We start from the raw sequence: 25,455 nt of genomic DNA, 5'->3' as shown, positions 1-25,455 counted from the left end.
CATAGATTTCATAACATTTAGCCTTATTGGCATGAAAAACAAAAATAATTTTGAAAACTAGTGAGGAAATTCCAGCCTTCGAAACATTCTAGAGGTGGACTACAAGGCCTTTTAAACAAACAAAGTGGATGCTGTTGTATCTGCAAAAGGTCACCAGGTGGCAGAAATTGTAAAACCCTAAGCCTACAATAGTTTGAGAATAGATATAGGAGAGACACTTCAGAACAATCTTCTTTATTTATATTTTTTAGGGACTATCTGTTGTTCCATGTAGTGAATATGTTATTCAATGCGCTTGTATAGGCTAATAGCAGTAAGGCTAAAAATATTTTTTTATTAAATTATTTTTTAAATATATTTTGGGGATAATTCAAGGGCTCTTAAAATTCAAAATCAAATAGCTAAATGTTCCTTGGTGTGACCTTCTTAAAACAATTCCATATAGCTCAGTAGAACAAAATAGAGAATACAGTCGGTTATATCCCAACCCGGCAGGGTTTGAACTTGACCTGAACTTGAACCCCAGTAAAGGAGGGAAAAGGGCTAGGGACTAAACATATCCATGCTTAAATGCTCTGGCAAAACTGTCTAGTGGTCCTGGCTGCTGCCAGCAGTTATTTATAAAGCTACATGGTGACTGAAGAGAGAGAAAGATAGGAGAGGAGAAAGAGATGGGGATAATGGCAAAACGAGACAGAGAGGTGTGAGATAAAGGAGAGAGAGAGGAAGGAAGATAGATTGCGACAATGTATAGCCTATTCATGGACATATATGAGAGTCACAGCCCTGTTTGGCCTTAGGTTCAAAAGTTTCTGTCATTGCAGTGTAACAACTGTTTTTCTCATTTGCTGACTTTTGGCAGCATTTGTCTTTGACCATGCCAATAATGTATTTGTAAAGGACAGATGCTCTTTTGCCCTGTTCAAAACAATGAGTGTGTCATAAAAAAAGCAATGCTGTCGGCATCACACCACTGCTATTGTCGTATACTAACAGTCATTGGATTGAGTCAAATGGCATTTCTTACACATTATGAACTATTGAGAGATTTGTGTATGTTATTAAATGGCCATACTAAGCCGAGCCTGTAAACGGTTTAGAGTTCTGAAGAACTGTAGCAATAGAGCATTACCTTACCAACTTTGGAAATCATTTCTAATCATAATTTGATAGACTGTTGGAAATCTTGATTTTGGAACCTTCTTTTCTTATGAACTATGAGACAATAGAATTCACAATGCAGTGGGGGACAGAAAGGAATCTAACTGGTATGGTATCATAATTTGGTAACCTAACGGGAGGGTGGGCTAGAAGGGTTAGAGGTGGAGTTAACTTGGAGAGAGATTGATGGTTGGTCTGGGATGAGTGCGTGAGAGGGAGGAAGAGGTATAAACGGTATGGTTTGGGGATGGGTTTGACTATAAAGTATTTTGGAGTTTGAAATATTGACACGGGACATTTACCTGCTTTACTGGTACAGTATCAATGCTTCTATGTCACGCTTTAAAACAGGGCTGCCCAACCCTCTTCCTGTAGGTTTTCAGTCCTACCCTAATTTAGCATATCTGATTCAGCTAGTTAAGGTCTTGTTGAGCAGCTAATTAGTATAATCAGGTGTGTTAAATTAGGGTAGGACTGAAAACCCACAGGATGGTAGATCTCCAGGAAGAGGGTTGGGTAGCCCTGCTTTAGAAATACATTATTGGGTCAAATGTTTATTCACTTTAAAAAACAGAATGTTTATAGTTTTTACCTAGCATTAGAGCTGCAAAAGCACATTACAGTATTATAATCATGAGTGAGAGTTTGGGTGAGCTGATATTGTAACCCAAAATTATTTTCAGTAATTATTTGAACTATTTGAACTGTATGACATCTAATCCAGTCATCAGCTTGACTGTCAGTGTCTTCGAAGAGAAGCCAACACATACATGTACACAGAGGACCCATAGTCCAGAGCTCTCAACCTATACTCTGGACCTCGAAGACAGTTCCACTGCGTTTGTTCACTGTTCCCCTCTAATCGGGGACTGATTTAGACCTGGAACACCAGGTTGGTGCAATTAATTATAGGGTAGAACAGAACCAGCAGGCTCCGGACCTTGTAGGGTAAGAGTTGAATACCCCTGGTCTAGAGGCTATGCAAAGCCAACGCAACAGGTGGACTTATGGTGCACTGATGCTGGAACATATGTCCTGAGAGAACAAGTCTGCTGCCTCTACATCAAGCTCTTGTTCAGAGTAGAAAATCAAATTTTGTTGGTCACATACACATATTTAGCAGACGTTATTGCGGGTGTAGCGAAATGCTTGTGTTCCTAGCTCCAACAGCGCATTAATATCTAACAATTAGCTAGTAAAGACCATGTGGCGGAGCTGATGGGGCTGTATTTTATGGCTGATGTCTGTGTGGACTGACCATTTTTGACCTATGGGTATAGAATCCTATGAGGACAAGGTCAATGAAAAGCTATTGGGGAAATGACCTTTGGCTAACGACCTTTGATTAGAGGTCGACCTTTGATTAGATGTCATTAGATGTCATACAGTTCAAATAGTTTACTGAAAATAATTTTGGGTTACAATATCATTACTACATAGTTACTACATTGTTGCCTTTGAAAAGATAACATTTATTAGACAAACATCTGGATTTTATATTTTATTACAGTATAGGCACGTTCAACTATCAATGTTGCATGCCATGTGTTATCTAACTCAGTAAACAAACCAAACTAATGTAACATCCTCGTTTTCTAGAGTGCTTTGGTTCCACTGAGGTGGTGGTGCTGCTGACTCACTGACTGTCTTCAGTCAGTTACTTCAACTCTCCCCTACTACGCACCTAACACTTACCACCTCTAACAATGCATGCAATCCGTAGCTACCCTCTCCCAGGATTTATGGCTGACAGTTTCTATAGCGTTTTGCTGAGTAGACTTGCCATATGTTAGATTAGATTAATGCATTACTGAATTTGTGTTATAATGTAAATTAAAACCATATAATTCCGTCTCTTTGGCTGCTTCATTGGTCCTGTTCAATCTGATAATATTATTCAATTGTTCCTCTACTCAGCTTCAGTCTGTCTATTACTAACCCACTCTGACTGCTTGGCACAGAAAATATTAGCTTTCCTACTGCACGCGTTTGTAACAGGGCTGGGGGTCAATTCAAATTGAAGGTTAAATTTTTTGGGGGGGGGAATAAATAGCTGCTTGTAACGTGTACGTTAATAATCGGGAATCGAGTACAGGCAGCGAATTTAACAAATAAACGAAAATGGAACGAAAAATGAGTAGCGTACAGACATGAAACAACAACGCCTGGGGAAAGAACCGAAGGGAGTGACAGATATAGGGGAGGTAATCAGGAAGGCGATGGAGTCCAGGTGGGTCTCATGAGGCGCAGGTGAACGTAACGATGGTAGCAGCAGGTGTGAGTAATAATGAATAAACTGGCGACAACGAGCGCGAGTAAACGTGAGTGACACGTCTGAAAATAGATGCCGTTTTATTATTTGAGACCCAAGCCCTGATTTGTACTGTATGTCTCTCTGTCTGTCTTCGTCAGATCATGGCTAATTTTGACATGGTTCTGCAGTGCTGGGGGCCAGTGGAGGCTGACTATAACAAACACGGAGGACTGGTTCTGAGCCGGTCAGTGGACAATGTTGGTCTGTACTTTGCTCTGGCCCAGGGCGTTACGTTTTTCTTACTGATGCTTAGACACATCAGCAAGATGCACGAAATGCCATGGACCAGAGCCAGACTTTACTTAGTTGGCTAAGCGATTGACTGGAGAATGGTTCTGGTCATCAACTACTAGACTGTTGTGTTGACTGTAATGCTAAGAAATGGGTTGATGCCAATGTGTAGATATAGCAATCAGGAATGAGTTTTTTTTTAATGCTGTCTGTACTGTAGAGGCTCACAGAACTCTCCTTACAAATCTCTCTTCCTCTCTCTCGCCTTACCTCTAGTCTGTTTGCAGAGCACCCAGACACCCTGAACTTGTTCCCTAAGTTCGCAGGCATCGCAGCGGGCGACCTGTCCGGGAACGCGGACGTAGCTGCCCACGGGGCCACTGTGCTTAAGAAGCTGGGTGAGCTGCTGAAGGCTAAAGGTGACCACGCTGCCCTCCTCAAACCCCTGGCAACCACCCACGCCACCAAGCACAGGATTGCCCTCAACAACTTCAGAGTGAGGATGAATGATTCCAGTCTCCCTCCCTTTGCTCTTTATCTGAAACTGTGTTTTTCCCTCTATTCATACATTTGTTGCATTCACTCCAGTTTTACCATGACACTGTCATGCTTAGTTTACTAAAATGCTGAGTGAAAAATTGCCTTTATAGTACTTTTATTCAGTATGAAATTAAACATTAACATCTCTTGCTGTTCACCAGCTCATCACCGAGATCATTTGCAAAGTGATGGGTGAGAAGGCAGGGCTGGACGGGGCAGGGCAGGAAGCTCTGAAGCAGGTGATGGATGTGATCATAGCTGACATTGACGTCACCTACAAGGAGCTGGGCTTTGCTGGCTAAACGGTTTACCTCAATGACCTACACCCCCCACCCCACGGTTCTCGAGGTCACAGGGATAGGACAACAACTGGAAACTTACATTTGAAGCAGAGTTGCTACTAGTGTTTATACAGTACATTCTAAGTGCTGGTTTGCTTATGACTTACAGAAAAACTTATTGGAAAAGTACAGGAGGTGTATGAGGCAAAGCATTTGTGCAAATTCTACATTTCTCTATACAGTATATTGCCTTAATCTGCCCTTTCAATGTAGTTTGCTTACTGAATGTAAACTGTTCCTCTATGCACTAAACCAATAAACGTTCCATCAGATGCAAATGAGTGTTTAAAGTGTCTGTTCTGCCTTTCTATCTTTTTGCTTAATTTCAAACATTCACCCAGTGACATGGACAGATGTATTTTCTGAGGGGGAGGACACGAGTTATTAGGGTGACAATGTTTCTCCTCATAATTGTTCTATATAGTAAGGTTGATTTGACATTGTACACATTAAGTTAAATTCTGAATTGTGGTTTAAGGACAAAATAGAAAATGTGGTTAGGTCTGATTTAACTAAAAACCCTTCCTTCTGTCCTAATCTGCTCTGTGACAAACCTGTTTATTGCCTCCAGACTGGTTCAACTCTCTTGCACACATTTGAGGGGGGGGGGGTCTATTCTGGTAGTCACCTCTCCTGCCCTCTATCTTGGATGACTGTCCGGTTTCTGTTGTTCCAGTGCAGGTCAGCAAGCGGTCAGTCAGCGATCTATCCCCTCCCCCTTGACTAAAACACATGCATGATCTCTCTTGCACCCAACACACCTAAGTGCTACATGCACACTCACCAGCAGGCACACACACACACTAATCCCCACCACCCTGTATCTTTTGGACATTTCCCTGGCTCTGTCCTTTCCCATTCCTGCAGTCTTATCGGTCAGTGTGGACGTGACTCTCTCCACAGAGCAGGGCTCTGAGTTCAGATCACTCCCTCTCAGACCAGGCTGTGCCCGTTAACTTGGGCGCTATGGAGATTGCCCAGTGCATTCCTCACAGGAAGTGCATGTCTAGAGTGCCCCTGATTGGTTAAGCCGCACTAGTGAATTAAATAATTGCTTCCATAAGCTCAATGCGGATATCTTGAATGACTACAATACACATACTAGTGCAAGAAATCAGTTGTATTCAAACATACTATGCTTAATTCTGGATTCAGCTATTTCTTTGTGGTGCTGCTTGAATCTAAAGTATAAGTCCACATGATTTGTAATAAATTGACATTTGCCTAGGGGCAAAATTGTAATGGTAAAACTTCCTTTAAATTTTTTCCATTATCTCCAGTCAAATAAAAAGTGGTGTTTTGGCATTAGCCTGGCTGGCCGGCTGGCATTGAGCTGATTGCCAAAGCTGTGGTTAATTGCCCTGCTGAAGGAACCACTATTAATATGCTGGCTGTGTCACTCACTGCACTGCAGACGTGACAACAGACACTGTGACACCCTCTCATCTCGTGTGACCCACCTGCCTTTATCTCTCTTTATCCGTCTCTTTCTGCTGACCCGTCGCCAAGGACAGCCGGTCTCCACCGACCAGACCACCGGACCGGCTGACCCCAGGCCAGGGGCATTAGTCAAGAGTCAGCCTTATGAAAAAACCCACGGGAGACGTGTGAAAGTCATTTTATAGATTACTCATTCTGTAACTATCAAGAAGTAAAGCATCCATTGGGCTCAGGTGCTCCCCCATCTTAGCCACTTCAGGTTTATGGTGAATTCAATATGCACCTGCAAACTGACTGATGTGCCCTAATAGAGGTTTCTGTTGTGCAGGTCAGCAAGCGGTCAGTCAGCGATCTATCCCCTCCCCCTCTGACTAAAACACGTGCATGATCTCTCTTGCACTCTCTCAACACACCTAAGTGCTACATACACACTCACCAGCAGGCACGCACACACATTAATCCCCACCACCCTGTTTCTTTAGGACATTTCCCTGAATTAAATATGCACCTGCAAACTGATTGATGTGCCCTAATGGAGGTAGCCTAGTGGTTAGAGCGTTGGGCCAGTAACAGAAAGGTTGGTGGATCAAATCCCCGAGCTGACAAGGTAAAAATCTGTCATTCTGAACAAGGCAGTTAACCCACTGTTCCTAGGCTGTCATTGTAAATAAGAATTTGTTCTTAAATGACTTGCCAAGTTAAAATAGAATTGTAGTTTTCAAACATAGTGCACATGACTGACCACTAGCATAGGTGTCCAGGCTCCCTTGTCCTTCCAGTATATGGTCTTCCACCCCTTTCATGGTGTCCAATGGCATTATCTATCAGTGAGGAAACAGGATACCTTAGACTTCTTTAATCAGCATTAACACAGTGGATCCCAAACCTGTGTCCCCAATATTTTCTAACCAGGACTAAGTCTCAAGCAGCTTCCCAACCTATAATTTTTCTTAACACTCCGCAAAATGTAACCATGAACACTTTTTATGGATAACAGATTATGGTTCACATAACAGCCAGAAACGCCATTCAACTTCTCTACTTAGCTGCTGGTTATTCTTTTGCACAGCCCTGATCGGCGAGAGGAAGATACGTGTGCATCCTAGTGTCTCCACCTGAGCCTGTCTGTCAGTGGTCACCCCCTGCATACTTATTACATACTGAATGATTTAGCACAATGTGACAGTGTGTGTGTGTCTACATGTGGCAGATTGTGTGTGTTACACTGTGCAGACATCTCCATTTCAGATGGCAGAATACAAAACCGTTCTGAAATGCAGTATTCATTTTGTCATGTTCTACAGTGCAGAAAAGATTTGGCAACAGGTCCCTCAGACTCTAGAGCCAACAATGGCCGACACAGACGTCAACAAGATGTTTAAAACAGTCGCGACACGACATACACACTGAATCACCCTGAGGAGCAGTAGAGAACTGAGGTAAAGAGCAAGAGAAAGACACTGTCCATGAGATGGACAGAGACACCTTAAGAGATGAAAGGGAGAGAAAGATGAGAGGATGTATATCCCACTAGGCACCAACTGGTTGAATCTAGAGTTGAAGTCGGAAGTTTACATACACTTAGGTGGGAGTCATTAAAAATCGTTTTTCAACCACTCCACAAATTTCTTGTTAACAAACTACAGTTTTGGCAAGTCAGTTAGGACGTCTACTTTGTGCATGACACAAGTCATTTTTCCAACAATTGTTTACAGACAAGATTAGTTCACTTATAATTCACTATATCAACATTCCAGTGGGTCAGAAGTTTACATACACTAAGTTGACTGTGCCTTTAAACAGCTTGGGAAATTCCAGAAAATGTCATGGCTTTAGAAGCTTCTGATAAATGATGTCAATTAGCCTGAGTCAATTGGAGGTGTACCTGTAGATGTATTTCATGGCCTACCTTCAAACTCAGTGCCTCTTAGCTTGACATCATGGGAAAATCAAAAGAAATTAACAAAAAAATTGTAGAGCTCCACAAGTCTGGTTCATCCTTGGGAGCAATTTCCAAACTCCTGAAGGTACCACGTTCAACTGTAAACAATAGTACGCATGGGACTATGCAGCCTTCATACCGCTCAGGAAGGAGACGCGTTCTGTCTCCTAGAGATGAACGTACTTTGGTGCGAAAAGTGCAAATCAATCACAGAGCAGCAGCAAAGGACCTTGTGAAGATGCTGGAGGAAACAGATACAAAAGTATCTATATCCACAGTAAAACGAGTCCTATATCGACATAATCTGAAAGGCCGCTCAGCAAGGAAGAAGCCACTGCTCCAAAACCGCCATAAAAAAAGCCAGACTACAGTTTGCAACTGCACATGGGGACAAATATCATACTTTTTGGAGAAATGTCCTCTGGTCTGATGAAACAAAAATAGAACTGTTTGGCCATAATGACCGTCGTTATGTTTGGAGGAAAAAGGGGGATGCTTGCAAGCCGAAGAACACCATCCCAACCGTGAAGCACAGGGGTGGCAGCATCATGTTGTGGGGGTGCTTTGCTGCAGGGGGGACTGGTGCACTTCACAAAATAGATGGCATCATGAGGTAGGAAAATTATGTGGATATGAAGGAACATCTCAAGACATCAGTCAGGAAGTTAAAGCTTGGTCGCAAATGGGTCTTCCAAATGGACAATGACCCCAAGCATACTTCCAAAGTTGTGGCAAAATGGCTTAAGGACAACAAAGTCAAGGTATTGAAGTGGCAATCACAAAGCTCTGACCTCAATCCTATAGAGAATTTGTGGGCAGAACTGGAAAAGCGTGTGCGAGCAAGGAGGCCTACAAACCTGACTCAGTTACACCAGCTCTGTCAGGAGGAATGGGCCAAAATTCACCCAACTTATTATGGGAAGCTTGTGGAAGGCTACCCGAAACATTTGTCCCATAGTTAAACAATTTAAAGGCAATGCTACCAAATACTAATTGAGTGTATGTAAACTTCTGACCCACTGGGAATGTGATAAAATAAATAAAAGCATAAATAAATCATTCTCTCTACTATTATTCTGACATTTCACATTCTTAAAATAAAGTGGTGATCCTAACTGACCAAATACAGGGAATTTTTACTAGGATTAAATGTCAGGAATTGTGAAAACCTGAGTTTAAATGTATTTGGCTAAGGTGTATGTAAACATCCGACTTCAACTGTATGTTGTTTCCACACTATTTCAAACACATCTGATGATGTTGAATAAATGTGGAAAACTTTTCGATATGCAAAAAAAGTATTCACTGTAAAGGGAATGTTTTTTTTTCACCCAACTTTTAACCTAAATCCAATTACATGGTTCAAATATGTTTATTTCACATTGAATTTATGTTAGTTGAAAACTCAATCAAATGACGTTGAACTGATGTCTTTGTCCAGTGGGATAGCACACTGGAGATCTTCAACCAAGGGTTATCAAAATACCTGATCTGAACAGGAAGGGGATGTGAACTTCGAGTTTAGGGATAGAGGAAATAGGTGGGAGGAGGGAGACGGGTAGGAGTGAGGAGGTCATGAATCTTCAAATAGCTGGTTCACAATTAAAGAGTTTTTTTTTTTTTTATACATACAAAATGGTTGACGTTGCACACAATTTTCAGGAAACCATTTTGGCTCGTGAGCACTTTCAAAACTACTGGCTGAAATTTTACAAAACCTTTATAAAGCATCTTTAAGATTGTATCAACTAGCTAAGCCGTTTATTTCTCACATAGGTCAAAGAAGCACTACATAATGAAAGATAAGGGGACATCAATTGCATGGTTCAATTTCGTCACTATGTTGGGCGTATCCCAGAAAACCACGTCCTTTCTATCACCCTGTTTCTATAGCAACCAGAAAGCAATTTGGAGGCATTGAACCAACGGCTTTCGTCAGGCAGCAGGCACTCCACCTAATGTCAGTATATTGACACAGCAACAAGTGACATTCTAAAAAGTAAGGTTAGTGTGTAACCTCAATTATATTTACAAAGATACCAGACAATTTCTTTACAAATGAGATCAAAGCAAAAAAAAAAAAAAAAAAGGTTAAAAGTTAACAATGTGAACAAAAAAAGGTACTAAGTGCATGGTAAACATACTGTATATACAAACAAAAATTTTATGATATCACATGCAGTGCACTCTATATAAACCTGTTACATTTATCTGTTTTAGAGACCGCAATAGCTATTGAGCACAAGTAACAGTCCATGTAACTACCTGGTCAACCAGACTTGGCTCGTCCAGGTGATGTTCTGGACTGGGTTAAAGGTCAAAGATCACTCAAAGTTCTGCTGGTCAATGTCAGAGGGCACAGTGCAGCGGGTCAAGGTGGACAGGTAGAGACCAGTTGCCATAGGGACAAGACCGGCCGCTACCTTGAGAATGGCCAGTAATCGGTGTGCTGCCGTGGTCACCCCCTCTGTTGTCTGAGTGGAGAAAGAAAGGAAGATGGAGGAAATAAATAATGGAGAAAAAAAAAAAGTTTAATGAAATAACAATGACACACTTATAAGATAATGAGTTTGTATTACCTGTCAGTCTATTCATAACACAAGCTTCATGAAATAAACAAACAAACTCACAGCACTATCAACAAGGCAGGTCCTACAGGCTCTAGTTTTGTCACATCTGGACTACTGTTCAGTCGTGTGCCACCAAGAAGGACATAGAGAAAATTGCAATTGGCTCAGAACGGGGCAGCAAGGCTGGCCCTTGGATGGCTCAAAGTAGAGGAGAGATTGACTTCATCACTACTTGTATTTGTGACATGTTGAAAGCACCGAGCTGTCTGTTTAAACGATTAGCACACAGCTCAGACAACCATTCATACCCCACAAGACATGGTCTCTTCACAGTCCAAGTCCAGAACAGACTATGGGAAGCGCACAGTACTACATAGAGCCATGACTACATGGAACTCTATTCCACATCAGGTAACTGATACAAGCAGTAAAACTCGATTTTTATGATTTAAAAAAAATACAAAATTACATAAAAATACACCTTGTGGAACAGCGGGGACTGTGAAGCAACACAAACATAGGCACAGACATGCATGCATACACACATGATAACATACGCACATGTACACATGGATTTTGTGTTGTAGATATGTGGTAGTGGAGTATGGGCCTGAGGGCACACAGTGTATTGTGAATTCTCCTATAAATGTATTGTAATGTATGTATTTGGGGCTTCCGAGTGGCACAGCAGTCTAAGGCACTACATTTCAGTGCTAGAGGTGTCACTACAGACCCTGGTTTGATTCCAGGCTGTATCACAACCGGACGTGATTGGGAGACCCTAAGGGTGGCACACAATTGGCCCAGTGTCATCCGGGTTTGGCCGGGGCAGGCCGTCACTGTAAATATGAATTTGTTCTTAACTGACTTGCCTAGTTAAATAAAGGTTAAATACAAATAAATAATGTTTTAAAAATTGTATAACTGCCTTAATTTTGCCAGACCCCAGGAAGAGTAGCTGCTGCCTTGGTAGCAGCTAATGGCGATGCATAATAAATACAAATATAGTGTTTTACCTGTCAATCATGTCTATGCATTAACTTATAGAGTTGACTCATACCTGATCCTCTGCACACAGTAAGGGGCAGTGGAGGGATGCAGCCAGCTTCCTCACAGAGACCAGCCGCTCAGGGGGCACTGACACACTACGAGCTGGAGGAGACACAGACACACCACAAACACACAGATGATAGAAATCTTTCAACATAATGATGATAGAATGTGATAAGTGAGGGCCTCCCGAGTGGCACAGTGGTCTAAGGCACTGCATCGCAGTGCTAGCTGTGCCACTAGAGATCCTGGAATGAGTCCAGGCTCTGTCGCGACTGGGAGACCCATGGGGAAGCACACAATTGGCCCAGCGTCGTCCGGGTTAGGGGAGTGTTTTGCCGGCAGGGATGTTCTTGTTCCATCGCGCTCTAGCAACTCCTGTGGCGGGCCGGGTGTGAGCCACTCGGAGAGAGGGCGGTGGAACACCCTACTGTATGCCTGTTTTGTGTGGTGTTCTCAGAATGCCTGCACCTGGCGCGATTGGTGGCCATGCGCGAGTGCGTCGGCCAGGCTCGGGCTCAGGCTGGGGACGAGCTCCCTCCCGCAGGAGTGGTGCGGCAGCGAGCTATTAGTCCCTCTACTGGGCCCAGTACCCTTCCCAAGAAGCGAGGCCGGAGCCACCGCAGGCAGAGTACATCTGCTGCCAGTCCTGGACGGGGGCATGAGGCGACAACAGCTGTTCCCTGTTCCCCTTGCAGGAGAGTTCTGCCAGGGTGGACCCCGCGACTGAAGGCGGGACCCCCCCAGAGCATTTGATACGGACTTGAAAGCCACACATGGGTCCCTCTTCTCTCTTGGCTGCCTTACAAACGTGACCATGCTGCTGCAGGCCTACCTTCAGGAGGGCACATAGGAGCTCCTCCGGGAAATGATGGAGGTGTCTTGTCTGCTTTCCCTGCTCCAGAGGGTGGGGTCCCTCTCCTGCCCCATTGCCTTGTGCTAAGGAACGACAACGGGAGCAGCACAGCGTGCGGTGAAGCAACAGCCTGTTTTTCCCCACACGGGTCTACCCGGTGTTTGCAGCGGTACTGGGTAATTTATCCCTCACCGGGTTCATATTACTCCAAAGGGAACACGACATAGCTCTCCCAGGGCGTCTGACCCCTGCTCCGTGGCCTTGTTGTCTTGGTTGAACTTATGGCTTCCCTTTGTTACAGGTGTGATGGTGTCAACTGTCACCGCCATAGGGACGTGCATGGGAGACCCAGGCGCTCGGGGCGCCAGAGGAGAGGCGGGCCCCGGCAGGACCCCTGACACACTCTTCCGGCCGCCTCTCCCGGTCTCAAAAGGGTGGGTGGAGGGTGTGGAGTCCCCCTGGGTGTTGTCCACAATGCTCAAGGGGTACCGACTCCAATTCCGGTGACGGCCCCCGTCCTTCAGGTGCCTTTCGTGTTACCACGGTGGCCAACCCCCTGAAGAAATCTCCTCACTCCACGACAAGGGTGCCATCCGCAGTATCGAGACATCAGAACGGCTAAGTGGGTTCTACTCCACTTATTTTGAGAATAAGGGTTTTGATCGATTCTGGACCTCCGCAACCTCAATGGGTACTTGAAGGTACTGAGATTCCACATGCTGTCCCCAGCCGCGTGTTGCAGGCCGTGTCCAGGGACCAGTGTTTTGTGACGCTGGACCTTGGAGAAGCGTACTTCATGTTCCTGTTTACCCAGCTCTCTGGCAGTACCTCCGATTCACTTTCAAAGGGACGGCTTACAAATTCATGGTTCTTCCCTTCGGCCTCTCCTTGGCACCCCGCACTTTCAAAAAGTGCATGGACGCTGTCCTGGCACCTCTCACGTCCCGAGGATTGTTGATCCTCAATTACCTGGACGATTGGCTGATTTGTGCCCCGACCAGGACCCAGGTCCTGTCAGACAGAGACATACTCCTGACCCGCATCGGCAGGCTGGGCATTACAGTAAACGACAAGAGTCATCTGACACCCACCCAAAGGGTGGCCTTCATTGGCATGGAACTGAACTCAGTCCTCATGAGAGCACGCCTGCCCAGCTGAAGGGTTCAGGCAATCTTATCAACCACTTTCGGGCAGGGGCGGGTGGTATCTGCCCTGACAACGCCTGTTGGGCTTGCTGATGGCGGCCTCGTTGATGATTCCTCCAGCCTCTTCAACAATGGTTCAACTCCCACCGGCTGCACCCGAAGCTCCTCCGTCACCGCCAGCTGCGGGTGACTGCACAGGGCCTCAGGGCATTGTTGAGGTGGCGCTGTCGCTCCTTTCTCTCAGGTGGGGTGGAGATGCTGAGGATGTACCGCCGGGAGCTGGTCAGCACAGACGCCTCCCAGATCGGCTCGGGGGGGGGGTGTGACCAAGGGCAGGTTGGCCAGCGGCTGTTGGCTACCCCCTTGAAGCAGCAGGCACATCAATGAACTAGAACGCTGAGCTGTACTGCTGGCCCTGCGGTCTTTCCTTACACATCTGAAAGATGTCCTGGTGAGAACAGACAACACCACAGTGGTGGCTTACATCAACCATCAGGGTGGACTGAGGTCACACCGCCTCAATCTTATAGCACAGGAACTCCTCTGGGCTCAGGTACGTCTAGCGTCTCTACTCGCACATATCTGCTTCTGGTGGTCCCATACTGGCCCAGACAACCCTGGTTCAGCCTTCTCCTGTCCCTGTTGTCTGGGACACCGTGGCAACTTCCCCTGAAACCAGACCAGCTGTCTCAGGCCGGGGAACTTTGTGGCATCCGAGGCCGCACCGCCTCAGTCTGTGGGATTGGCCACTGAACGGTACCAATGGTCCATGTTAGGACTACAGGAGTGTGTAATGAACACCATGCAGAGCACAAGGGCGCCTGCTACAATCGCGGCATACCAGTTGTGCCGGTGGTTGTTCTGCTCTTGGTGCACTGGTATTGAGGTTGTGCCCGAGTCATGTGGGGTGCAGTATGTCCTCCAATACCTGCAGTCTCGCTTGGATGAGGGCTTGGCAGCCTCAACACAGAGGGCATTTGGCCGCAATATCTGCCTGCCATGTGGGGTGGATGGACAGGCCAGTGGGACGCCATTCCTTGGTCTTCAGGTTTATGAAGGGGGTTCGTCGCCTGTGTCCAGTTAGGACCCGCTTAATGGCGAACTGGGATCTCGATGTGGTCTTGGCAGCTTTGGCAAAGCCACCTTTCGAACCGTTCGAGTCTGCCTCCCTGAAACACCTCTTTATGAAGGTGGCTTTCTTGGTAGCAATTACTTCCATGAAGAGGGTGGGTGAGCTCCATGCTCTTTCGTTAAGTTCTGAGTGCTAGAGGATGGACACCGGGGGAGGAGTGTATCTCTCCACCTCAAATCTTCATTCCTGCCAAAGGTTTTGTCAGACAGGCATGTGAACATCCCTTTTATCCTGTCTGCTTATGACCTCCCGGCAGTGGCGGGGGAGTCTGGGCCTCCCTCCGGCATGCTGTGCCCTGTGAGGGCACTGGCTGCCTATGTGGAGCGGACACGGTCAGTGAGAACAACAGACCAGCTCTTTGTCTGTTATGGTGAGAGAGTCCTGGGCTATCAAAGCAGAGGCTCTCTCACTGGATCGTGGACACGATTACAACAGCATACCCGCCTGGCTGGCATGCCAGTGCTGGGATCTGTGGTTGCACATTCAACAAGAGGTGTGGCTGCATCCTGGGCTCTACTGAGAGGAGTGCCCCTCACTGAGAACTGTGCTGTGGCCAGCTGGGCTTCCTCTTGCACCTTTGCTAGGTACTATCAGGTAAATGTTGCACCTCCCTCTGCGGTGTGTTCAACGGTCCGGGGACTGTGTCGGGACCCCCCTTCCATATTGACGGTCCCTGCATCTTGGTCCCGCACTGGGACTTCGCCACTATATTGGAGTGATCCAATATAGTGAAACATAACGAAGATTACATATGTAACTACGATTATGTAAGCTATATAGATCGCTCCAATCCTCTACGGTACTAGAGACACTGTAAAGTCCATGGAGAATAAGAGTACCTCCTCCCAGCTGCCCACTGCACTGAGATTAGGAAACACTGTCACCACTGATAAATCCACGATAATCGAGAATTTCAATAAGCATTTCTCTACGGCTGTCCATGCATTCCACCTAGCTACCCCTACCAACAGCTCTGCACGCCCCTCAGCAATTGGCCCAAGCCCCCCCGCTTCTCCTTCACCCAAATACAGACAGCTGATGTTCTGAAAGAGCGGCAAAATCTGGATCCCTACAAATCAGCTGGGCTAAACAATCTGGACCCTCTCTTTCTAAACTTATCTGCCGCAATTGTTGCAACCCCTATAACTAGTCTGTTTAACCTCTCTTTCGCATCGCCTGAGATTCCTAAAGATTGGAAAGCGGCCGCGGTCATCCCCCTCTTCAAAGGGGGAGACACTAGACCCAAACTGTTACAGACCTATATCCATTCTGCCCTGCCTTTCTAAAGTCTTCGAAAGCCAAGTGAACAAACAGATCACCGACCATTTCGAATCCCACCTTAGCTTCTCCGCTATGCAATCTGGTTTCCGAGCTGGTCACGGGTGCACCTCAGCCACGCTCAAGGTCCTAAACGATATCATAACCGCCATCGATAAAAGACAGTACTGTGCAGCCGTCTTCATCGGCCTGGCCAAGGCTTTCGACTCTGTCAATCACTGTATTCTTATCAGCAGACTCAACAGCCTTGGTTTCTCTAATGACTGCCTCGCCTGGTTCACCAACTACTTCTCAGATAGAGTTCAGTGTGTCATATCGGAGGGCCTGTTGTCCGGACCTCTGGCAGTCTATGGGGGTGCCACAGGGTTCAAATCTCTGGCTGACTTTTTTCTCTGTATATATCAATGATGTCGCTCTTGCTGCGGGTGATTCTTTGATCCACCTCTACGCAGACGACACCATTCTGTATACATCTGGCCCTTCTTTGGACACTGTTAACTTCTCTAGGCTAGGGGGCGGTATTTTCACGTCCTGATGAAAAGCGTGCCCAAAGTAAACTGCCTGCTACTCAGGCCCAGAAGCTAGGATATGCATATTATTAGTAGATTTGGATAGAAAACACTCTGAAGTTTCTAAAACTGTTTGAATGATGTCTGAGTATAACATAACATATTTTGAATTTGGCGCTCTGCCATTTCACCGGATGTTGGCCAGGTGGGACGGTAGCGTCCCACCTATCCCAAAGAAGTTAACAAACCTCCAAACGAGCTTCAACACCATACAACACTCCTTCCGTGGCCTCCAACTGCTCTTAAAATCTAGTAAAACGAAACGCATGCTCTTCAATCGATCGCTGCCCGCACCCGCCCGACTAGCATCACTACTCTGGACGGCTCTGACTTTGAATATGTGGACAACTACAAATACCTAGGTGTATGGTTAGACTGTAAACTCTCCTTCCAGACTCACATTAAGCATCTAGAATTGGCTTCCTATTTTGTAACAAAGCATCCTTCACTCATGCTGCCAAACATACCCTCGTAAAACTGACTATATTACCTACTGATCCTCGACTTCGGCGATGTCATTTACAAAATAGCCCCCAACACTCTACTCAGCAAATTAGATGCAGTCTATCACAGTGCCATCCGTTTTGTCACCAAAGCCCCATATACTACCCACCACTGCGACCTGTATGCTCTCGTTGGCTGGTGTTTGCTACATATTTTTCGCCAAACCCACTGACTCCAGGTCATCTATAAGTCTTTGCTAGGTAAAACTCCGCCTTATCTCAGCTCACTGGTCACCATAGCAACACCCACCCGTAGCACGCGCTCCAGCAGGTATATTTCACTGATCATCTCCAAAGCCAACACCTCCTTTGGCCGCCTTTCCTTCCAGTTCTCTGCTGCCAATGACTGGAACAAATTGCAAAAATCACTGAAGTTGGAGACTTATGTCTCCCTCACTAACTTTAAGCGTCAGCTGTCAGAGCAGCTTACCGATCGCTGCAGCTGTACACAGCCCATCTGTAAATAGCCCATCCAACTACCTACCTCATCCCCATATTTGTTTTCCTGCTCTTTTGCACACCAGTATTTCTACTTGCACATCCTCATCTGCACATATCTCACTCCAGTGTAAATTGATCAATTGTAATTACTTCGCCACTATTGGCGTATTTATTACTTCATTTCCACACACTGTATACAGATTTTTCTATTGTGTTATTGACTGTACGTTTGTTTATCCCATGTGTAACTCTGTTGTTGTTTTTGTCGCACTGCTTTGCTTTATCTTGGCCAGGTCGCAGTTGTAAATGAGAACTTGTTCTCAACTGGCCTACCTGGTTAAATAAAGGTGAAATTAAAAAAATAAGAATAAATAGAGGCACCTCAAAAATGATGTAGAGAACCGGCGGACCCCAGCTGTGACACAGGTGTACACGGGAGTAAATCCTCACCTCGGATGTATTCCTCCGCCGCGGAGTGATACCAATATATTGGAGTGATCCATATTGTTCACATAACCGTGGTTACATAGGTAACCTTCGTTTTCTCAGACGCATTGGTGCGGCTGGCTTTCGGGTTAAGCGGGCATTGTGTCAAGAAGCAGTATGGCTTGGCTGGGTTGTGTTTCGGAGGACTCAGTACAGGAGTTGCAGCAATGAGACAAGACTGTAACTACCAATTGGATACCATGAAATTGGGGAGAAAACAGGGTAAAAGTACAAATTTAAAAAATATATATAATAATTGTGATAAGTGTTGATGAAAGATGGATAAAGGAGAAGGATAGACAGGAGAGTTAATTTCCTTACCACTGGTAACCAGGAAGCAGACTTACCATTGGTAACCAGGAAGCAGACTTTGCCCTGGAAGTAACCTGGGTCTAAATACTTGAGGGAGGTCTCTGCTGACTGGAAGCTGAGGAGAGAAAAGCAGTAGCATTACCACTGGAAGAAGAGGCCAGTAAAGCCACACAATAGGTCCATCTCCCTATGGATGGTTCTTATTGTCTGTATGTGAATGTACCTGAGCTCTGAGGTTAGGTGAATGATGAAAACCACCAGATCTATCCGTGGCCGAGACTCCTCGTTTTCCACTGGTAGTGGGAGGCTTCTGGCCAACCTTCTGGTACAGAAAGAAGAAGACAAGACTGTTAGAAGGGTTGTGACTAGATGGTATACAGCTACTTTCGTCAAGTGACATTTCGTAGCAGGTTAGGAGAGCATTTTTGTTAACCCTAATTCTCCTAACATGTTACGAAAAGTCACTTCCGTCCGTAGCTGTATACCTTCTAGTCTAAACCCCTACCTAGCTCGCTAGTTGAGAACTCAATTCAGTACTTACACCATGACGTTGATAGTCTTCTCTTGAAGAACAACAGCGTCAGCTAACTTCTGCTGAAATTGCTCTTCGTTCTCCACCAGCTGAAATAAGAAACACATTCATTGATTAACGTTAACAACAGGTGTTTGCTAGCTACCTAGGCCAACGTTACTTACAGGACCACTTACCAGTATGTTGGCCGTATTAAGCCCAGGAAGTTTACTAAATGGTTTGAGTAAAGACATTTTACTTCCAAAAAGTCAAATTGAGTTATAACGCGTTCAACAATCCTGTCACTAAATAGCTACAATTCATAGACAACTCCAATGTTATGGTGGAACAAAGTAATTTTCATCCATGACTTTTGTGGCGCGTAATTTCAAACTTCCGTTAAACGTCATGACGTCTTCTTCTGCCATTTTCTTAAGGAGCACGACTGCCATCTACTGTCTAAAAAGTGTAACTACACAAATGTAATCCTGCTGCTACCTCCACTTTGCACAATAACTTGGATATTTCTTTGATAAAGTCAATTAAAGCTAGAAACCATAGTTGCTAAATGGATGATATATACCCATTGATTCTTGAATGTAATGTATAAATGCCTCATGAGCAAGCATAAGCTTGTTATACTCCAATGTTAATAAAAAAAATGTTAACCATGTTTTGAGATTATATAGTGTTAACATAATTGTTTATATCATGGATGCAGTCCTGGCATCCATATCTGACTATGAATTTGAAAGGTTACAGTTCTCCAGGCCCATCCCTCAGCTTTTTACTAAAACGCAGGCGGGGTGTCTGCTTTGTTGTTTCAACTAAGGATTCCAACATTAAGAATGGACAGGAAACATGAGTCACAATGGAAGCAGGACTTTTATTAACTTTGTAGTAGATGGCACAGCAAGGTAGATCCCCCAAAACATCCACCTTGACTCACAGCAAAAGGACTGTGTGTGTGTGTGTGTCTGTCTGTTCATGGGTTTCTGCTGAAATGTATGCATCTATTCATGGGTTTCTGCTGAATACCAATAAAGTAACAGTATGTAAAATGCTTGTGTACGTTGTCAACTATATTGAATTCTACATGTCCATATTAGTGTGAAGAGTCTTAAGTGGTACTCTCAAGTATGTTTATCTTTCAAAGGATGTGGTTGTTCATCACTGTTTGTGTATAAATCTAAGTTGTACACACTATACGCGCTCCCCCATATGAAACCGATCTTTGGATCCATGTTGGAACCCAGAGAATGACAACAGCATCAACATTGTCAATCATAATGATGATTAAACAAAACAGAACAGCATTTCTAAAATAAAATAATGTTTAAATGGGTAGAACTTCCATCTCCCTCTACTAACCCCATCCCAATATCCAATTATTACATGAAATAAAGTGTTGCTCCCAGTCCTTCCTTTCTTTCGTTCAAGGTCTTTCCCATTCATCCCAATCGAAAGCTCCACCAACTATCTTTGCATGCTCCCATCCTGATTTCCTTGTCCCAATTTTTCCTCTCCGCCCAATTTATATGTCGCACTTCAACATGAATGAACACACATACTCACTCACCACCCTCCTGGACCCTTCCAGCCAGTCCCAATTCACTCCCTCCCACCTGGCCATAAACCTTTGATGATTGCGGATCTGAAAGGTCTGGATAGGTATAAGCAGTGTAGCTTCCACCATATTGTTTCCATCTTATAGATCTGCAAACATCTAAGGGTTATGGCTCAGGTGAAGGGCTGTTGCTCCATCTTTCTAAACCCCCCCTGCTCTAACATTACCTCGGATGTCCCCCTCTGTATCATATCTCCCCCGACTCCCTCTCCCCATCTGAGCTGGAACGTCTATCCCTCTCTAGCGACAGAGACCTCTCTCTTTCTCTCCCCCTGGCCATCATCTCTGGAGAGGTGGACCTCTCCCGGTCTTCCCTCGTCATGGGCTCGGGCCTGTCGTCTTGCTCCCGGGAGCGGGGTGGTCCCTCTCCTCCGCTCTCCCTCCATCTCTCCTGGGAAGGGGAGCGCCCTGAGGGTGAACGCCCAGACGGAGAGCGCTGAGACGGTGAGCGGGGTTCTCTGTCTCGGGTGTGTGAGGATCTGTCCCTGGAAGACCTGGGTAGAAGGAAACAGATCAGGAATTGGTAAAATATCAAGCACCCGATGATAGACAAACAAAATTAAACTCAGACAAACTGTTTGGAAAGAGCTGGTTCGTATTCATTGGGGCACAGTATAGCAAAACATTTTACAAAGTAAAAACAGGCAAAACCAGGCAACCTAGTAAAATAAAAAAGGTACCTCCCTGTTTTAATCTAGTTGCTGCCAGATTTTAGTGACATAAGGGCTATGTGGGTCGTGTTCATTAGGGCACAAGGTAAGTAGAAAAACATTTTGCAACGGAAAGAAAACATCCAAGTTTTTTGTTGTTCAGGCAACCTGGTAAAATAAAAAAGGTAGTAGTACCTCCCGATTTCATTCAGTTCTCTTCTAGTTGGTGCTTGATTTTAGTGACATAAGGGCTATCTGCCATTTTATAAGTATCACATCAGGGTTCCTGTCTGTCTGTTCGGGCCTCACCTCTTCCTCTTGCTCCTGTGAGAGTGGGAGCGCGAGCGATGCCCGTCTTTGTGTCTATGCTTACGTTCCCTTTCCCTGTCCCGCTCTCCTCCTCCCTCCTCCCGGGGACGAGAGGAGCGGTGTCGTCTCGAGCGATGGGAGGATGAGCTGCCTCCCTCCCTGTATCGTTCACCGCTTCTTGATCTTGTCCTGTGAAAAAATACATCAAAGTGGATTGTTAAAATACAAGAGAACGAGCATTTTGAAGCATTTGTTTGATGTCTGAACTGATGGGAACAAGTCAGATTTGGCTCACCTCCGGTGATCTCTCTCCCCCCTCTCTCTTTCTCTCTCCCTTTCCCGTACACGTTCAGTTTCGCGCTCCCTCTCCTTTTCCCTCTCTCGTTCTCGCTCCAGCTCCCACTCCTTTGCTCTCTCTTCCTCCTTTTCACGCTCCTCCCTTCTTCTCAGTCGCATTCCTTCTTGCTTCTCCATAGCGGCTTTCTGTAGCAGGAAAAAAACAAATCATGTAACTAAGTACACAAATCCATCGCAACAACTGTGCTCAGACAGCTCAGGTTTTACACTTCCTGAAAAGCAAGGTAAACGTCTACATAACTAGTGATATCCTACTAGGTTTTGACTACTGATATATGGTGTGTCTCACCCGTAACCTTTCCAGCTTCTCCCGGATCTCAATGAATCCCAGATGCAGTTTGCCTCCGAAGTGGTCAGCTAGGCGGCGGTCGTTGTCATGGAGACCTAGGTAGGCGGAGCACACCTCGCACACCCGGAGCTTCTGCTGCTGGAAGCTGGACGCCGGCATCGAGTTCCTGTATACGTCCTGGGAGAAAGCAACAGTAAACCAGACTGACGTTAGAACTAGGACACTGCAAAGTTCTTAGTGCGTATGCTGCGGTGTTGAAGACTAACGTTAATTAGGACATAGTACACAAATGCCTGACCCACTTTCAAATGACTGATATTGACTGACTTTTGGGATTTATTTTGAGTGCACATGTGAAATTCCTCTTATACCTGGCTGTTAAACATCTAAGAGGCCTTGCTGAAACAGGTTTGTATATACATACAAATACACATATATAAAAAAATGTTTTAACAAGTTCATCTTTATTTAATCACAGTACAATTCCTAGCTTCCATGATTGGTTGTGACCACAACCATCCTTGACCGCCTGCCAACTGACCTCTGCCTCCTTCTTCATTGCGCGAGTCTTCTCCACCTTCTCCAGGACCTCCTGTGCCTCTTCCACATTCCCCTCGCCCCCCAGCTGCTCCGCCCGGGCCAGCAGCTTACCGATCTCCTCGTTCAGCTCGTGGACCCGCTCAGCCTGTTGATATCAGAGAGAACGGGTTAGAATTATGACACGGTGACAACCAGAGCAACAAAGTGACAGAATCTCATTTTAACTACAGTTTCTTATACACGGTTGAAATGTCATTTTCTGAAATTAACCAGATACATTCATCTAGAAAAACCAGAACAACAACACATACCATGGAATTGGATTCCAACTATAGTGTCAATTCACCTAATGAGCATGTGGGGGAACTATCTAAGTAAGACAAACAACAGGGGTCGGTCACCTTGGCGGCAACCTCAGCGCTGATCTCATCCTGCGTCTCAGCCAGTCTCTTTTTTGCTAGCTCAGTCCTGCGGTCACAGTCAGCGATGAACGACTGAAGGTGCTCAGCAGCCTGCAGTGACAGGGGATGACGAGGAGAGTTTAAAGTCACCAGATTAGAGAAAAAGCATCAATAGATATTACATGGAGACTAAACAGAAGAAAAGAAAAAGAGGGAGAGAAAGAGACAAGCCATTGATCAACAGATCACATGGAGTTTGCATGCAGAGGAAACGTGTGTGTGTACGTGTGGTAAACATGTATACTAGGTACGTGACAGTCCAACATGACTCACGTCAAGCTCAAAGAAGTACTCCTGTTGCTTGGATGCGATCTCGAAGTCAGCCCTGAGGGCCAGGTCGTGGACCTTCACACACTCTCCCAGGTCCATTCTCTATACGACAACAAGAAACATCCATTAAATCATTCACTCAAAGCTGTACCTATAAGTCCTGTATTCAGGAGTGCAATTGACATTGTGTTCTATAAACACTACTGCACACAATCATTGTGACAAAGACAGTGTTTCACAAACTGGGGGTCACCTGATTGTAAAATGGGGCCACGAGAGAAGTCCAAAATACAATAAATACATCGTGCTTGGTTCATAGAACCGGGGTTACGTCAGTAAACTCCGTAGCCGCTAGATGTGATTGTAATAAACAGCGGTTTCTGTTTTCTTCCTACAAAATGTGGATCTATCTTTAGAATCGTTTAAGCTACAAAATATTATGATCCCATCACTGAAAGATAAGACTCTCAGGAACATGTGCGCTTCTTCTGTTTCCCTCTACAATGGCAGAACACAATAGAACAGAGTGGACAAGACCAGGCACTAAATCAATGAAGATGTTCTTTTCTACACAGAAGAGCATACAAAATGATTGCCTGATGATCTTCTGAACTTCCCAATACTTCAAACCATACTTTCTTCAGATTGAAATAGTGATTTGTAATAGACTGTCTAAGCCCCAATGATTTATAAATGTATATATCAAAATATGGTCACGGGGCAAAAAAGTTTGGGATCCCCTGGACTAAGTAAGATGTCATGTACTCACAGTGCCGGAGAGAATGTCGTGAGGACAGGAGTCCAGCAAATGACTCTTGCAGACCCGCTCATCTGTAAATTTGATTCTCTGGCGCATGGTGTCCCCTACACGAAAATAAATCAGACAAGTGGAGAGAGTTAGTGAGCTGAGCAATGTCATGTCAATCGCAAGAAGCAATAGCTGTGTGCATTCCAGACACCACCTTCCTATTATCCAAAATTGTGATTACGGTGGGTGCGGATGCCCATGTGGATCATTCATTCCTGAAACCAAAACTAGATTAGCTTGCTAAAGTTAAACTAGCTATCTGTCCAACGTTAGCTGCAGCCAGTCAGTAGCATCTCGTGGGCCAACAATATCCCAGCTAGCAAACATCAACAATGTGACAAGGTCTGAAACGGAATGTTCCTTGTGTTTACTTTACTGTGAACACAACAAGTAGTTAGCCGTCGTTAGCATTCAGCCATCTGTCCCCAGGCTAAGGTAGCTTAGCTAGCTAACGTCAGCTAGCATGATAACAACTAGTTAAAAACATTTCCTCTGAAACATCGAGCGACACTGAAACAATGTAGCTTGTCGTTTACTCACCATCTCTACTTGTGCCCATCAACTGGTCCAACATCGCTCGCATTTGCGCTTGAGCCGACATGCTTCTTGTTTATGTCACCGACACTACACGCCGATGGTGTCTGCTGCATGTAGCCTCGACCACAGGCCTCTGACGGCTCGTGGACGTCGAACAACTTTTCTCAGAGAACCTCAAGTTCTCGTGACGAATAGTTTGAAACAAACTAGCTCGCTAAAACCTTTTCTTGAGACCTTCCACCACCTTAACGTTTATAATTATCAAGTTTGTAATACAAATTTGCAATGTAAATATTAGGTAGCTAAGCCTATTCCGAAATGTTTCTCGTTCCCGTTCGTCTCTCAACTCGAAGTATGGCGAGGGGACAGTATGCTGAGTGGCGGGTAGTGTAATTTCAAATTCGGATTATTGAGGTAAACCCGAAGGTTTTTAGGTAGTTGTGAGACCAACCACAGTCCCTTGTTAGACCGTAAATATCATAGACATATTCTAACGTATTTATTAATTCGGTGTCCTTTATTTTTCGACTTCCTCCTCTTTCCGAGCGCGCTCTGCCTCGAAGGAAATGCTGGTTGGCTGAACCGCACAAAATGCTGCAGTCCTCGCGCGCTGTTTGGTTGAATGGCACATAACGTCATTTTGATCGCTCTGTCGTCAGATATCGTACGCATTTCTATATTTTTTAAAGAAAAAAGCGCTATAATAAATGTCAATGCTAGCGCAAGTAACGCAAGTACAACTGAGTACAAGTACAAGCGCAATGAAATCGTAGCATAGATGGCAT

General features: G+C 45.1%; 3 protein-coding genes across 6 annotated transcripts; 1 reads left to right on the top strand and 2 right to left on the bottom strand.

Moving 5' to 3' along the window:
• Positions 1-1,270: 1,270 nt before the first annotated feature.
• mb (myoglobin) lies at positions 1,271-4,869 on the top strand. 3 transcript variants are annotated; one of them, XM_071351364.1, is made up of 4 exons: positions 1,271-1,395; positions 3,574-3,659; positions 3,983-4,202; positions 4,408-4,869. In XM_071351364.1, the coding sequence occupies exons 2-4, from the start codon at positions 3,577-3,579 to the stop codon at positions 4,546-4,548; spliced, it is 444 nt and encodes a 147-aa protein (XP_071207465.1). In that variant the 5' UTR covers positions 1,271-1,395; positions 3,574-3,576; the 3' UTR covers positions 4,549-4,869. The 3 variants fall into 3 exon arrangements, with proteins under 3 accessions (XP_071207465.1, XP_071207456.1, XP_071207474.1); XM_071351355.1 differs by having other exon boundaries at positions 1,276-1,474; XM_071351373.1 differs by lacking the exon at positions 1,271-1,395 and adding an exon at positions 3,200-3,482.
• Positions 4,870-9,322: 4,453 nt separating this feature from the next.
• pane1 (proliferation associated nuclear element) lies at positions 9,323-19,254 on the bottom strand. Of its 2 annotated transcripts, none has more exons than XM_071351281.1 (6): positions 19,020-19,254; positions 18,853-18,932; positions 18,535-18,633; positions 18,347-18,426; positions 11,600-11,691; positions 9,323-10,443 (listed from the first exon to the last, which is right to left on the bottom strand). In XM_071351281.1, exons 1-6 carry the CDS (start codon positions 19,074-19,076, stop codon positions 10,294-10,296), a joined length of 558 nt encoding a protein of 185 aa, XP_071207382.1. In that variant the 5' UTR covers positions 19,077-19,254; the 3' UTR covers positions 9,323-10,293. The 2 variants fall into 2 exon arrangements, with proteins under 2 accessions (XP_071207382.1, XP_071207390.1); XM_071351289.1 differs by having other exon boundaries at positions 18,535-18,630; positions 19,020-19,228.
• Positions 19,255-19,688: 434 nt separating this feature from the next.
• Positions 19,689-25,276, bottom strand: LOC139544299 (putative RNA-binding protein Luc7-like 2). The gene is made up of 9 exons (XM_071351257.1): positions 24,674-25,276; positions 24,095-24,189; positions 23,329-23,427; positions 22,996-23,106; positions 22,596-22,739; positions 22,055-22,231; positions 21,704-21,891; positions 21,409-21,597; positions 19,689-20,943 (listed from the first exon to the last, which is right to left on the bottom strand). The coding sequence occupies exons 1-9, from the start codon at positions 24,732-24,734 to the stop codon at positions 20,637-20,639; spliced, it is 1,371 nt and encodes a 456-aa protein (XP_071207358.1). The 5' UTR covers positions 24,735-25,276; the 3' UTR covers positions 19,689-20,636.
• Between the last annotated feature and the right edge of the window lie 179 nt (positions 25,277-25,455).

The sequence above is a fragment of the Salvelinus alpinus genome, chromosome 2 (assembly GCF_045679555.1).
Source record: "Salvelinus alpinus chromosome 2, SLU_Salpinus.1, whole genome shotgun sequence".
NCBI classification, from domain to species: Eukaryota; Metazoa; Chordata; class Actinopteri; order Salmoniformes; family Salmonidae; genus Salvelinus; species Salvelinus alpinus.
Note: the sequence above shows the minus strand (reverse complement) of the source record. Positions and strands in the feature narration are given on the sequence as shown.